Genomic DNA, 15,081 nt, shown 5'->3' on the forward strand with positions numbered 1-15,081 from the left:
ACTCTTTCTTACCATAAATGATTTCTCTAAATCATTTTATGAACCTCATAGACCATGGTTAACACCTAGCATAGCATGCCATGGCCACCCAATTAGTAATAAGATTTACCTTAAATGAACCTATAATCATATGTTACCATGCACTAGAATCTCTCTCATTACAAAATCCCAACTCAAGCCGAGTCATGGTTTATGTCAAACTCCATTTGTTATGAATATTATGTTCTCTTTTAATTCCAGTTCTTGATTAAAAGATTTTTCTCATCGAAACTCTTTCAATAAATCTATCTGTCTGGCCAGAACTTGAAACATCAAGAACAATTAAATGAACATAGGATTTTAACTCTATTTACTTAGAGGAACAGATTCCATCTTGATCAACACCTACCTCCATATATAACTAGCAGTAGCCAACACATGCCCATATACACATACATAGTACAAGTATGAAAGCAGTATAAAAATCAAACTACCTATATACAAGATAACTGTGATATCTCAGCTCTAAAGAATATATGCAAGGATATGATTTATGACAAAACATTGACAAGAGTAAACTCCATGTGCTTGTCATAAGTGTCACTGGTTCGGCCTACTTATCATTTATAAGTGCCTATCAAGTTTGTTATATGGCATGAGACTCACCATTCCATCTTATTTATATCTCATATAAATAACTTGGGAACAAACATGAATACAATCTTTCTGGATAAGTCATGTCCTTATTATGAAGTATCCTCGATTGTGAACCTATTTATGATACTTTGTGCTAGAAATATTGTCACTCATATTCTTAACAACTTAAGAATAATATTTCTAACAAAATATCAATGGACCTTTTCTATTACACATAAATATATTATGTAAACGGAAAAGTGGAAATGCCTTTTATTATTAAAATATGTACAAGATACATACTAAATGATATGCTCTAGGGCATACTACTAACAAAGAGTTCTACTCATTATAGAAAATATTCCTCCATCCTATTGAGGAATATTTCTCCCATTCAAATTAGGAAAAGATCTCTCTCCAAATCCCATTAGGATTTTGAGTCATAATTCTAACAATTTATATTCAAGGCACACTCATGCATTCACTTATATGTATGTATATAATTAGTTAAATTTTAGGCACGCACTTTTGTTGCATATGTTATTGAATTTATTTGTGGATGTCGCCTTAAGATAACTTAGAGTTCTGTGTGTGTCTGTTGGCGTGAGTATGGTGTAGATATGGATATGGGTAAGACGAGTAGTCGCGACTGGAGCTTGACTCACTGGGACCTGATCCTTATATATAGATAAGTCGGCGTAAGCACGACTTTGAGTTGATCTCACTAGCTCCCGTACTTGAATTATTAAGCGAAAGTTCAGCTCAAGTTGACCTCGCTGGCAAGTATTAGATTAAGAGAGCTATATAGGAGATTAGCTCTTATATATATATATATATATTAATGTGATACATGAGTGCATAAGTGCTCCAAATTATCTTTTGGGTGAATATTGGTAGAATTATTTGAACCATGTGAACAGGTTGCATTTCATACATAAGAATGCATTAGATTTAGATAGTTATAGAAATTATATTAAAAATCAATATCTTACTCTCTGAGTCGAACGCTCAACCATATTCAACTATTTTTCCTTAGGTGACAAGTGACTCTATTTGTGATTAACTTGTTTTCTTTCCTCACAGGGTTAAAAAAAATATTTTAATTTGCTTTTATTATTTTTTATTTAAATCTAAAACTCCGCATGAACCAATAGTTGTATTTTTATTTGGGTTGTAATAACTTAGTTCTGAAATTATAAAATTAATTATGTAAGATTGCATGGATGTATGAGATATTTATTATTGATGATGGAGGGAGTTGAGCTCCTAAATATTGATATATGTGATTTGAGGATTGTGAGGGTGAGTTAAGCTCCCCATATTGTTGATATTATTTGTCTAAATTAGGTGGTGAATTAATGCTCTCTGTTAGATAGTCCAATTTATGGCCGGACTCTGTTCATTTGTTTTCTTGAAATTTAGCTACCTTAATGAGCTTTATGAATGGATTAGAAATAGTTAGACTTACTACAGATTTTGAGGACCTTATACTGACCTAACTCCTAGTGCTAATCTGGCCTAAAAAATCAGGTTGTGACATTATATTATTAAAATAAATATATAATTATTGATTTATTATATTATATTACTTATTTTATTATTGAAGTAAAAAAATAATTAAATTCTTTAAAATAATAATTAAATAACTTTTAAAAATATAGTTATAAAATAATAAAGTAATTATTATTATTAATAAAGAAAAAAACTTATAGCTAATTTAAAGTTTTTAGATGTAAAAAATACATTATTTCATAATAAATAAGTATTTTTATATTTTATTTTATTAATAAGAAATGTTTTAATAAAGTTATAATATGCTAATTAATATGTTAAGATTATAAATAAAAAATAAAAATATTAATAATATTAATTTTTGAATTACATGAAAAAAATAATGCGGTATAAATAAAAAATAAAATAAAATTAACTATTAATTAATGAGAAACAACTATAAAAATAAAATTTAAATTGCAACTAATGAATATCATATTAATTACTCATTAATTTTATTTTTTTAAATTAATTTCTTTAAATATTTATTAACTATCAGTTACACTTAAAAGATGGACCAAACACTCTTAATTCTTCTTTGTTAAAGGATGTACTGCTACAACACGCTTCAGTAAAGCTGAAGTACTCTCTAAGCAGACTTTTCTCATTTAACTAGGTAGCAGAAGAAGAGAGGGAAAAATTGTTGCTTTAACTTTTTTTTTTCTTTTTTTCAATTTAAATAAGAGGGCGGGTTTTAGAATCAGCCTTTTTTTTTTTATCAGCAATAGTCTTGCATTAAAGCCCAAAAAAAGGCAAATAGCTACAATAGTCTAGATCCATGAAAATACAATTAGGCCCACCCAACATCAAGCCCATTACCCAAACTCAAATCACTGTCAGCCAACACCACACACAAACACTGAGTAACAGAAATAGGCACAAGTCACCACAAATGTTGGGGAGAGAAGAAAGGATCACTAAAGACAAAAGCAAGAATGACCCAACAGACTTTGCAAGCTTCCATAGAAGCCAACCAAAGCCCATCGGGTAGCAAACATAGCAGCACCAGTAACATATTCAGCGGCAGCAACAGGTAAAGTCTGGACGCACAGAGGGAGAAGGAGCAAAGTCATAGGGTTTTAATCTTTTATAGCCATGAGGTGCCAGACCGCAAGCTTCTTAACTCACTGGGACCAAAGGATAAATCCTTCTTAATTTGCACCCTCAATACCACCATGCGAATCTGAACCTCATCTCAACGAAGAAAATTGCGACCAACACAGATAAAGTAGTTGCTCCCAAATCAGAAGACTCCTGCACCACTTAAACATAACAAACATAGATCCAATAAGCAATCTTTAAATAAACATCGATCTGTAAAAAAAAAGGAGAAAAACAAACAACTGTCACTCAAATCCAAGCTCCTCCACTAAAAAAAATAAAGCTGTACAGTCCCACCTGATATTGGAAGGGACGACCACATCCGGTTAGGGGAAGCTTAGGGCGAGCTTTCCTATCCGGAGGGGCAAGAAAAAGTTGCCCTAACGGCGAAAACTCACGAGACTCTCAAACCAACGAAGAAAAAAGGGGATTGATCGCTTGTGGGTGTACTCCCCGAACAAATTAGTTTCTTATTCTCTACTTTATGTTTTAGAATCAGCCTTGCAGGATAAAAAATGCAACCAAGATATCCTTTCACTCGATTGCTTTTGCTCTGTCGTGGGCAAACTTTTGAAAACTTATATATGAATTGACATTTTTATGAATTGTACATTATGATTAGAGGGGTCATGATCACTTGATTAGTCCAACTCTAATTTCACTGAACCTAATTATTAATTTTTTTAGCAAAAAAAACCTAATTATTAAGTTGGAGGAAGTCTTATGGTGCAAAATCAGTGCTCAGGATAAGCATATAGACATGCTCTTATAATAGCATGCCCAAAGTGATCACTTTCCCGTCTTCCCTCCCCATTGTCTCCATGGAACAAAGACACAACCTAAGGCTAAAAGCACAGACAATAACATCATATAGTACAAACCCAGTAGATATAGAGATTGAGAGAGAGAGAGAGAGAGATAGAGAGAGGAGGAGGAAAAGTGGACAAGAGTGAATGAGTGATGGGATCTGAGACAGAACCAGAGCTAAGCTCCACACCAAGATTACCATTACTCTTGAACCAACATGCACATGCATATATGCAGTCACCACAGAGGTCAGGGACGCTAACCCCGCCACTCTACGCCTCAGCCTCTGTACCGTTTCGTTGGGAGGAAGAGCCTGGCAAGCCCAGAAGCTGTACTGCTCTCTCCAATCCCATTGACTCTAGCCCCAAGTGCCTGGAGCTACCTCCAAGGTTGCTCTTGGATGCCAATGTTAGCAAGCTGGCCTCACCGACTACAGTCTTGGAGGGACCTTATCTGGGCAAGCAAAGATTTCGGTCTTCTTCGTTTAGAATAATCAGAAGGGAGTGTTATGGGTCCTTTCGCAGGAGTAGTACTCCTGAGAGAGGTCAGCTTAGTACCATGGTTCTTAGCAAGAGAGGGCTGAAAGACAGACTTTTGGGTTCCTGGAGTTGGGGAAGGACGGCCTTCAGGGGTAAAAGAGAGGTTGCCGGGGCTAGTTATGTCTTTCCGTCATCAACGGATAGAGAGGTTGATGGTAGCAACGAAGAGGAAGAGAGAAGTAGCAAGAATGTCAAGATCACAAGGATCAGAAGATCAGGCAGCTTTTCCACTCATGCCAGGTCTCATTTCTGGGTAAGTTCTCTCGTCTTTGTTCTTGAATCTTGAGGGATGCAATGTATTTTTCCTCCAAGTCATTATCTTTCTTGGTCGACCTTATTAAGCTAGTAACCGGCAATTTGTCCTAATAATTATTCACCGAAATGGGGAAAAAAAAAGGACTTGTTCATGAAATTTATCATCATTTATCTTATTTGATCAAATTAACTAATATGTTTGTGACGTAAAGAAAATCAAAGAACAAAAAACTTATATAGCCTTAACTGCTGTGAAAGAAAGCCTTTAATTGTGCTGGTGAATCGTGTTTTTGGGCAACAAATGAACAACTGAGAAATTACCAAGTAGCAGATGCAAGCAAAAAATAAAAATGATTGTGCTATGGCAGATAGAGAAAGTTTAAAGATGATTGGATTAAGCTGTTGAAGTTCAAGTGTCGTTAAGAAAAACTATTCATTTTCTAACCATTTGATCATCACCGCTGAAGAAATTTTTTTTTTTTGACATCTTGCAGGCTACAATTTATGAAGGATTGAAGCAGGTAGTTCCATGGAGGAACAGAAAACTAAAGAAAGATGGGTTTGTTATTTGATTTTTCCTTCTGGCACAAGACGATGCGTCTCATTAAATTACCTGGAAACGGCAATGGTCCTGTCCTGGCTCTTGCTCTCTACTGTGTATTTCTTCACCGTTTTGGAAGGGCCTGTTGCTGCATCCTTCATATCTCTGGATGAAATTTATTGAAAGAACTATTGAGCCTTTAGAGCCATGTGGTTAGATCGGCTCTGCAATAAGGTATTAATCAAGTCATGAGCAGTAAAAGCGTTTGTAGAGACTAATATGATAGTTCAGTGCGTCAATTCCTCGTATTTGTCCACAGATGATGAAAGCGCTTGTTGAAATTGAAAATGTTAGTAAACGTGCCAAAATTGAATGTTTGTGATCCAAAATTTCCAGTTTTCCTGTTGCAAAAACTCCAGGAATGGCTTTAAGCAACAAGTTAAAAGTTTCGTGAGCATTAATCATGCGGGTGAAGTTGAAATCTAAGCTGAATGCTTGTTGATTGAGAACATCCGGCAGTTGATTTAAAAGCAGTACCTAACAAGCAACAAAATGGAATTTTACCACAAGTTCCAAAACAGATATTGAGATTACCATCAACCAATCAGCTTGAGTGCATTTTGCAACATCTTACGTAGTAAGTTTACCAGTTTGAGAGTCCCAGACGATCAATCTTTTGGTTACTAGTCAGTACTTGAACATGCAATGGGGCTTATCACACAGCTCTCACACAATATTAATAACATAACCTCCTTAATGCTTTTCATAAATTCTAAGGAGTTAACAAACTTGCCAGTCTCTGATAATTAAACAGGTGAAAGCAGCTAATAATTATAAATGAAATTTTGACCAGACAAAGGAATGGAAGTAGCGGATTTCAAAAGCATCAATTGTCTACAAGTGTTTACTCAGCATAGAAGAAAATATTCACATACTTGGATGGTGTTCAATGTGCAGTACTTCTTACTTCTCAGTGTTCAACAATTAAAAAGAAAATCTTATTTCATGCTGCTCAAGATGAAGGAAAAAGAAAAATAGTAAAACCCACGAGAGTTGGAACTTGGGAGATTGATATTCTGCTACTTGATTCAATGAGTCACTTTATGCCTGCCTTTTACGGAAACCTGCAACCACCTGCTAAAAAACAAGACATTAGGATCCGAAGAACAGATTGAAAAAAAATAGCGTTTGTAATTCTGATGAAAACTGAACATTTCTTGGCATCAAATAAATGCACTTCCACCATGAGACTAGGCAAAGCCAATCCCAAATCACAATAATTTTAGTCTGAATTCCAAATTAGTCAAGATGAGCATCAACTTGAATTGGTTTAGTTGTTACACCATGAATTAACATCAAAGAGGACACTTCCTTCAATATTTGTCTTTTAAAAAAATGTCTTCAAAAAGAAATCAGATGATAATAATCCATAATCTGGCAAACTTTTGTTCAAATATGCAAATGATCTATTGGCTAACCATTAATACTAATCCTATTGATTCTTTTCTCCTTCTATCCTTTTATATACTTCATTTTTTTAATCCATTTATTTATTGGGTTACTAGCCTAATGATTGAGTGCCTACTTGGTAGTAGGTGAGATCAATGATTCGAACCTCACACCCCCCTTCCCCCCTCTTCCCCCTCCTCTCCTTAAGAAATTTCTGATGTATCAAAAAAAGAAAACAGAAATTTTAATAACTTGATAAACTAAGTCTATTTCAATGAAGAGGACCAAAGTGAGATTGAAAAAAAAGTTTCAGACTTCTTCACAGGTTTTTCCATCAAACAGTAATATGCTGCTGGATGATGAGAAATTATCAAGTCTAGTTCTTTCGAAGGATGGATCTATAAGAATCTCAATGTTTATCCATTCAAAAGAAGGATTATTACAGAATGCATAATACACCATATTCCAAAAGAAGGGGAAAAAATCATTGACACTAAATACTATTACTATTTGACAGTCTTCAAATATAATAAAATTTCAACTCTTAGAATTCAAGTTTAAATGCAATTATGATTGCCAAGAACATGCTGCAGGAATGAAGTATTCCAATAACTTGATGTATAATGAAAAGATAAAATTCTAATTAAGGAAAGATAGCAAAACATGTTGCAGAGTACTAACATCACTTATTGTCGGCTGATGAACTTGCTTGCTTGTTTCAAATGAATCCAGAATGGGCCTTACTACAGCTGGGAGGAAAAGACCTGAAATTTTTGAAATGTAAGATTAAATATCCATTTCTCTGTGAATAATCTAAAACTGTGGCAGATACTGTATTTAGAACATCACCACATTAAAAAAAAAAAAAAAAAAAAAAAAAGAAGAACCAGCAAACACAGAGACTCGGAGAGAGATCCAATACACAAGGTAAAGCAGAATCTTGCCATTGCATGAAGTATCTCAAGGATGTCAACATAAAGGCCACATTAGAAAGCTGTTTCACTGATCGCCCAGTACAAATATACAATGCCAGACCTTTGAAGAAATTGCATTTACTTAGATAGTAAAAGTGATTCTATTAATGATTTAGCTATCCAATAGTTTTGGGAAAAATGAGGCTAAAAGAAAAATAAATAAACCAGACAAAATAAGCTGAACAGGTTAGGATATGATGTTCTAAAATTACTAATAATAAAACTTGAACATATACCGAGTAAATTCAAATATCTCCACCAAATCCCTAGAACTCTATAATGTTGCTAATTTAACTTGAAATTGAAATCCCTAGAAATGCAAAAATTTAGTTGCATAAGTTCACATGGAAAAACCCGCGGAGGAGAACCTAAATGTACCTGTGCTACTATTATCTATCCAACCACAACAACAAATCGGCAATTAATTGCAACATGAAACCAGAAGACCAGTATGACTTTTTGAAGTTAATGCAAAGAGAAAAGCACAAAAAAACACAAATCAAATCCACCCGGATTATATCAGCCGTAATGTATCTTCAAATTAAAAATTGAAACAACATGATTAGGTACAAGCTGATCATATAAAATAAAAAATAATAATACTAAGCGGAAGAAAGAGCAAGAGAGGAGGTAGAAACGAGGCGAAAGAAGTTGTCAGAGACGCACCAACACCAGCGATAAGGCAAGAAGCTGCAACAACAGGCTCTTGCACTACGAACATCTTCAGTTTTTCCATCACCGCCATCTTTTTTTCTGCAGTATCGTTCTCTTCTCCAAGTTTCTGGTGATGGTTGTATCCGACGAGGAGTGCTCCTCCTTTAGCACCGCCTCTCTAGAGAGGTTGGGTCCCGCTTGGCCCAAGCTTCTACAGAAAGCAGGGTTGGACCTTGACTTCTTCCAATTTGGGCCTTAGGCCCATCAAGGTACGAAGCTTTTCGGGAATAATCGAAGAGTTCACATGCAGGCCAGTCCAATTAGTTAAGAAAATTTTAAAATATTAAAAAATAAAAAAAAAAAGAATAACCTTTCGAAGGTTCAGTTAAGACATTAATCTTTTAAAACACACTAATCAGATCATCATATAAGCACGTGACTCGCGTGACCAAACGCTAGTTTTTGTTTTTTGAAATTCATGAAATATTAAAATATTAATTTTACATTATTTTATATTTTTTTTAACTTTAAAATAATATTTCTCAAAATAAATTCTAAAAAAAAAGTTAATTAAAATTGCAGCGAAAAACTAGAGCCAATTTCCGTTTTCTTTGAACACCAATCATAACTCTATCCCATTTATTAACTTTAAATCATATAATTAATAATCGAATTAAATCGATAAATTTTATTATTTTAATAAAAATATGTTTATTCAATTTGATTATTGATTTATAATTTTTAACATTTTCTATTTCTAGTTCAGTTATTTTTAATTTAATAATGATTAAATTAATTGTAATAATTAAATTTTTGTTAATTAATATATTAATTATAATGCATTAATAATATTTAATTTATAGCTTTTACTAAAAATAAATCTTATTTATTATTTTATAAATAAAAATAATTATAAACATATTTATATTATTATTTTATTAATTAATAATATAAAAAATAAAAAAAGTATTAATTTAATTATAATCAATAAATACCTGAATATTTTTAATTTTAGTTAAATTTAATTATTTTTTAATTTCGGTTTGATTTGATTAGCACTTTAGAATCAGTTAAAATTTTAGTTAATTAAAATTTTTATTTGATTTGATCATCTGAATGCACATCTCCTTCACCCGCCGTCAATCATCACTAATCACGTTCTTAACAAATTCATATCCTCAATTGAATTTGTCTTGGTTTTCTGTTTGGCTATGAATTTTTTTTTTATTTTTTTTTTCTATTTAATTTTGGAGAAAACGCATGGAAAAGAAAAATAACAAATTATAATATTAATTATTGTCTTTTTTTTATTTTGATTCGATTTTACTATAATTATTCATTTATTTGTGATACTTTTCCTTTTTTTTTTTTCTTCTTCAGGAAATTGGTCATTTAATTTGGATTTTTTCCCCTGTAAATCTTAATCATTGATTGAGAAGAGAATGTCATATTGAACCAAACCAAAAATTTTTAGTTAGCTGAATTCAATTATTACAATTTCTATTTCTATTAATTCGATTTTTTCAATTCCATTTGAAATAAAACCGATTGATTCCACAGCTCTAAGTGTAGCAACCAGACATATTCCGAATCTAGTAGTTCTGATTCAAGCAGACTAGAACAAGATCGTATGGCCCTCTTGATTCAAGTTCCAATTTTAATCCAATTCAACATTTGATTTTTCTTCAAAAAGAAAAATAATATGATTTTGACTTAAAACTAACTAAACCACATCCATCGATTCAGACACTGATTCAAGGTTGACTTTGATCAATCCCATTTCAACCAGTTTCGACCTTGAATTAGATCAACCATATTCTTATTTTAAACTAAACCGATCGACTCAAACGCATACTAGGCCAAAACATCAGTAGAAAAGTGACAATTATCAAAAGCAAGGCAGTGTCTATTTCCCAAATTTACAATGCCTTGAGGATTTCCTGCATAGACACTGAAAATAAGATTTAAATCAAATGTACAGATAATCAAAAAGGGACATTTGATGAGATTTTCCATTGACAGAACATCTACCCCACCATATTCACATTACCCCAACCCCTAAATCAGTTGTACACCAGGTACGCAAACAAAGCAGAATATACAAAAAAAAACTAACACATCTAAGATTTAATCCAACCAGTTTCCCTCAAATAAATTTTAGTAAGTAGGAAATTTTGCTGAAACTCACAAAGGCAACATCCACCCTACAGTCCATCCCAGGAGCAAGCCAGCACCAACAAGACTCAACCCCAGCGCAAATGCAACAGCATACTTGCTAATGTCATGACTTGGTCGGCCAAGCTTGCCTCGTTTGCTCCTTGTGGACTTTTGCCAGCTCTTTTGAAGTTTCCTGCCTTTGCGAGGCATCCATGGAAGAACTACAGGGAATAGAGTGGACATTGGCTGGCCACCATTCTTCACCTGGTAATAAAGGGTTTCAAGCTGCAGCAACTGGAACCATTGCTTATAGGCAAAAAGCTGTGAGGCTTGTCTAAAGAACAGCTTAATGACGTGTTCCTTTTCAGCACAGGCCTGCCTTGCCACCTTTTCAGCTTCCCTGGCTCGTGTTTGAGAATGACGGAGTGCTTCCAGGAGCTGAGCCTTAGACGGATCACCCTGAGGAAGTTGTCCAATTTCTGTTGTATCTTTATGAGATGCGGTATAACTACATTTAAGATGGCAGGTCCAACAGAGATTATGATTAGGTATTTGATCATCATGTGCATGAATATATACAGATCCCTACTCAGGTATATATGCATGAATAAAAAATATTCCATTAGATTCACATTAGAGTGAATTCAGCAATATTAGTGACCATACGAGAAACTAGCAGGAAATGGAATATTCTGATGAAAATTTATAGCACTGAGCGTATTAAGCCTGGCAGAGTCATGCATCTTTGAGATATCAGGGGGACCTATTCAAACACAAAGGCCACCAGAAGATATAATCTAAAGAGTTACCTGAAAAGCTTTTCAGAACTGCTTTGTAACTGCCCTTCAATTGCAGTCTTCTGTCTTCCTTTCATGGTTTCAGAATTGGGACAGTCATGCACCTGATCAGAAGATACAGGACGGCCACATGGATATCTCCTAACACACAGCTTTTGAGGTGGGGGAAGGTCACAATTCTCAATGTAGTCAAGAGACTTCTGTGCAACCAAAGAGGCCAAGTCATCTTTATCTGTTGTACGCCACCATGGCACATTCTTCGCACCCCCAATCCAAGGTGATTCTGGATCAAAACAATACTCATTGCTTTTTTGGGGACATTCAATTGGATCCATATCCATCCATTTGAAGTTCTCTCTTGTGTCCTTAAGTTCAATAAATTCTAGGTCATTCTTATCATATAGAGTATTTGCCTCTTGATTATTAACTTCAGGATCATTAATCATTCTATCAGCAGAGATCCTACAATGTGCATCAAAGGAAGATTCACTATTCATGTTGCCGTCTAAACATGTGCTGTGTCTGTCATCATGTGGGAGAACATCACCAAGTTTAGAGGGTGAGTTTACAATTTCAGCTCTCAGGCTTTCCATCTCAGCCTCCAAGGCATTTAACTGATCACATGTCAAACCTTTTTGGTACCCATAGCTAGGTTGCAGCTGAAGCCACCATCTTGTATCAGGGGAAAGGTTGGAATATGAGGAGTTCCTGGGGAGAGGCATGAAACCTACAGCAGGATTATCTGGTATGTCTGCTGCATTTGTTGGTACCCCATCAACCTGTTTTGATGATGAAGATGATGATTGGCAGCAAGCTAACTTGGGAGCCCTTTTGGCATCTTCTTGGACAAAACAACGATTAGCTGTTCTTTGCCACACAGCCCTCGCTTCTGCTACTGCCATCACTCTTCTTTGTTCTAACACATCTTCTGTGCATAAGAAACTGTGGTTAGCATTGAATCGGCATCCAAGGATAGACTGTTAAGCTTGTTCTTAAATGAGATAAAAGTAAACCTTGGTTGCCTTGTCAGCATGAACATGAGTCGGAATAAATGATGAAAACTTTAAGCCCTAACAGTCAATGAGACTAAGAAAGAACGTAAAGCTCACAGAGATTCAGGGAATATGCAGTCCTAGAATTTGATCATGTGAAATTTGTCAAAAAAAAAAATCTTTTCAGCATAGTGGAAGCTAGGCTTGAACTTTTTGTTTATGACAAATTTCAAACTACTGATTATACCACAAGGAATTTGCATTTTGAAGTTCTAAAATATGAATAACTAGTTTTATATATAGAAACATGATAGCATTCAAGAAGGAAAAAACTGGGGAAGAACTTAGGAATAGCAAGTGTTTAATTATGCTTACATACAAATCAATGTTAAAATTAGTTTGTATACTAATTAAGAAAGGAAACTTGAAAAACTCCACAAAAAAATCCACCAAGGATGAAGCAAGTAGGACAAACTGGTAGAGTATTCAAAAATTCTCAACAAAATTACAATGTAAAGTCGTAAGCAAGACTGAATGAAGATTACTTTAATTAAACAAAAACAAAGATTGCTAGAACTTTTTATGTGATCAATCAATCAAACAATGAAGACTAAATAATCTAAATCTTCTTCACAAGATTAAGATAATTACAAATAAATTATTAATATATATAGTATAGATAAAAAAACTTGATCACAGGAACAAGTTATAAATGCCAAAAAAAGCCAAAAATGATTCAACAACATCCAACAATAAACACACAGAATTATACTTTGCAAGATCATCTTACTGTGAAAGACCCATAAGCAAATGCCTAAGTAATAAAAACCAAAAGCACATTTTTGTTTGCAACTTAGCATTTAACATCTTCTCGTGCATCGTTCTATAAAGGCAAATCAAATTTACTTTTGGAAGTTATGGTACTTTTTCCAAAACATTAACCAATGAATAACCAGTTAAATTGAGAGATTGTTATGAGATGCAACTTTAATAATAAATGCCTGCGACCCTTAAAATTTACCACAAAAACATCGCTTTAACAGGCATAAGACAACAAAATGGTAGCTTCCCTGGAAAACAACCTTTACAAGCAAACTGGCTTTAAGTTTACAAGGAAATGAAACAAGATTGTACAAAAAGCACAGTGATAAGCGGATCAAGTATAAAAAAAAAAAGTAATAGAAGTTCATTAACAACTACAGTCAAAACATAAATACAAATAAGCACAAACATGATAACTAAACTTCTGATATCAGTGTCTCCTCGGCATTAGATTATAAAATCCTGTGAATCAGACCACAAATTTGCAACCAGTGAAGAAATTTCAAACTTGAAAGATAAGAACTAGAAAAATCCTGCAATAATCAACAAATAAATTAAGCAAATAATTAAAGCAAAAACACCAACATAGGGCTGCATAACAAATCAGAAACGATCAAAAGCCAAAATGATCACATAAAGCAGAAGCAAATAGATAAAACAGAATTCAATCTCTATATGACAAAAAAAAATCAGAAAAAAAGAAAAGAAAGAAAAGGCAAGGAGAGGAGAGGAGAAGAGAAGAGAGAGTACGAACCAAAAAGAGGATATGTATTGAATCCGTGCAAAAATGGACAGATGGATAACTAGTTATTTGTATTGTACAGATCTGATTGAATTTCTTGAAAGCAATATCTATTTTCTTTCAGCATGAAACGAAACCGTTTCGGTTCTAGACTTCTAGGAGAGGTAAAAATTAAAATAACAAAAATAAGACTCTCACAAGAGATACATTCAAGAGAGAGAGACTTGTTTTGTTCGTCAAGCTTTAGCCCTGGTTTTTCTTTTGTGGCTCACTCGCTTTGCAGTTTGCACAGCCAGGAGGCCACAGTCAGCGCAAACGGGTTGACAGTTTAAACGACAGCGTATTAAGGACCCCTTGGTTTGGCGTGTCAGCGGTGTGCTTCACGTTCGTACATTTTTTGGTATTAGTTGAAACAAAGAGTAAAATTGCAGTGTTATTATAGCCATTTCCCTCTTTTACAGATTTGCGCACGTGGCAAGTGATGAGTGAAACAACGTTGGGGGTTGGGGCCCGCCTCATTGAGAGAAAAGACTTCCCAGCTTTTATTGGGGTTGCCGAACCATTTTGTGTTAGGCCACGTAGGAAAATACCAAATGAGGACGAAAATCAGCATCACCTGTAGTGGACCCATCATGTAGACAAATTAAAAATCCTCAATGTCTACATGCCCATTGGATTATCTCATTTCGTCTGGTGGTTGATCAATCTAATTATCAATTGGAAGATCTGATTTTTAACCAGGATAAGCGTTGCCCATAAGGGTTCCGAATATCCAGTGTGTGCCCATGGTATTTTTCACAGACGGTGGTCAGGTCACAAAAATAAAAGCGGCGATGTCCACGTGCACTTGGTGGTTGATGAGATACCCTCTTTATACCTCCAACAAAAGAAGCATTCAGGTGAGAGGCCAGAAAATTGAAAAAAGTTGGGCCAAATTATTGCAGTATTTTTTGACCTTTTTTATTAACAAAAGTCTGTAGAGTAGATGGGACTTGGCGGTCAACCTTGCATTGCAAGCAGCGAAGATTTTCCTAGCGCCCATGATCCATTTAGTAATCTGCCTTTTCTGCGATACCTGAATTCAC

At 34.4% G+C, this 15,081-nt stretch overlaps 3 protein-coding genes and 1 long non-coding RNA gene across 8 annotated transcripts; 1 reads left to right on the plus strand and 3 right to left on the minus strand.

Moving 5' to 3' along the window:
• Nucleotides 1–2,913: 2,913 nt before the first annotated feature.
• LOC110632115 (uncharacterized) lies at nt 2,914–3,693 on the minus strand. The gene is made up of 2 exons (XR_009151108.1): nt 3,565–3,693; nt 2,914–3,420 (listed from the first exon to the last, which is right to left on the minus strand). It is a non-coding gene; the product is annotated as an uncharacterized LOC110632115 (long non-coding RNA).
• Nucleotides 3,694–4,189: 496 nt separating this feature from the next.
• Nucleotides 4,190–5,504, plus strand: LOC110632112 (uncharacterized protein At4g00950). The gene is made up of 2 exons (XM_021780223.2): nt 4,190–4,866; nt 5,363–5,504. The coding sequence occupies exons 1-2, from the start codon at nt 4,228–4,230 to the stop codon at nt 5,438–5,440; spliced, it is 717 nt and encodes a 238-aa protein (XP_021635915.2). The 5' UTR covers nt 4,190–4,227; the 3' UTR covers nt 5,441–5,504.
• A 764-nt stretch (nt 5,505–6,268) lies between these two features.
• LOC110632114 (uncharacterized) lies at nt 6,269–8,678 on the minus strand. The gene is made up of 3 exons (XM_021780224.2): nt 8,499–8,678; nt 7,540–7,622; nt 6,269–6,543 (listed from the first exon to the last, which is right to left on the minus strand). The coding sequence occupies exons 1-3, from the start codon at nt 8,575–8,577 to the stop codon at nt 6,511–6,513; spliced, it is 195 nt and encodes a 64-aa protein (XP_021635916.1). The 5' UTR covers nt 8,578–8,678; the 3' UTR covers nt 6,269–6,510.
• A 1,693-nt stretch (nt 8,679–10,371) lies between these two features.
• Nucleotides 10,372–14,388, minus strand: LOC110632116 (uncharacterized). 5 transcript variants are annotated; one of them, XM_021780225.2, is made up of 3 exons: nt 14,009–14,388; nt 11,453–12,368; nt 10,372–11,151 (listed from the first exon to the last, which is right to left on the minus strand). In XM_021780225.2, the coding sequence occupies exons 2-3, from the start codon at nt 12,340–12,342 to the stop codon at nt 10,671–10,673; spliced, it is 1,371 nt and encodes a 456-aa protein (XP_021635917.2). In that variant the 5' UTR covers nt 12,343–12,368; nt 14,009–14,388; the 3' UTR covers nt 10,372–10,670. The 5 variants fall into 5 exon arrangements, with proteins under 5 accessions (XP_021635917.2, XP_021635918.2, XP_021635921.2 ...); XM_021780226.2 differs by having other exon boundaries at nt 11,453–12,365; nt 14,009–14,376; XM_021780229.2 differs by lacking the exon at nt 14,009–14,388 and adding an exon at nt 12,454–13,986 and having other exon boundaries at nt 11,453–12,365.
• Between the last annotated feature and the right edge of the window lie 693 nt (nt 14,389–15,081).

The sequence above is a fragment of the Hevea brasiliensis genome, chromosome 9 (assembly GCF_030052815.1).
Source record: "Hevea brasiliensis isolate MT/VB/25A 57/8 chromosome 9, ASM3005281v1, whole genome shotgun sequence".
Lineage (NCBI taxonomy): Eukaryota > Viridiplantae > Streptophyta > Magnoliopsida > Malpighiales > Euphorbiaceae > Hevea > Hevea brasiliensis.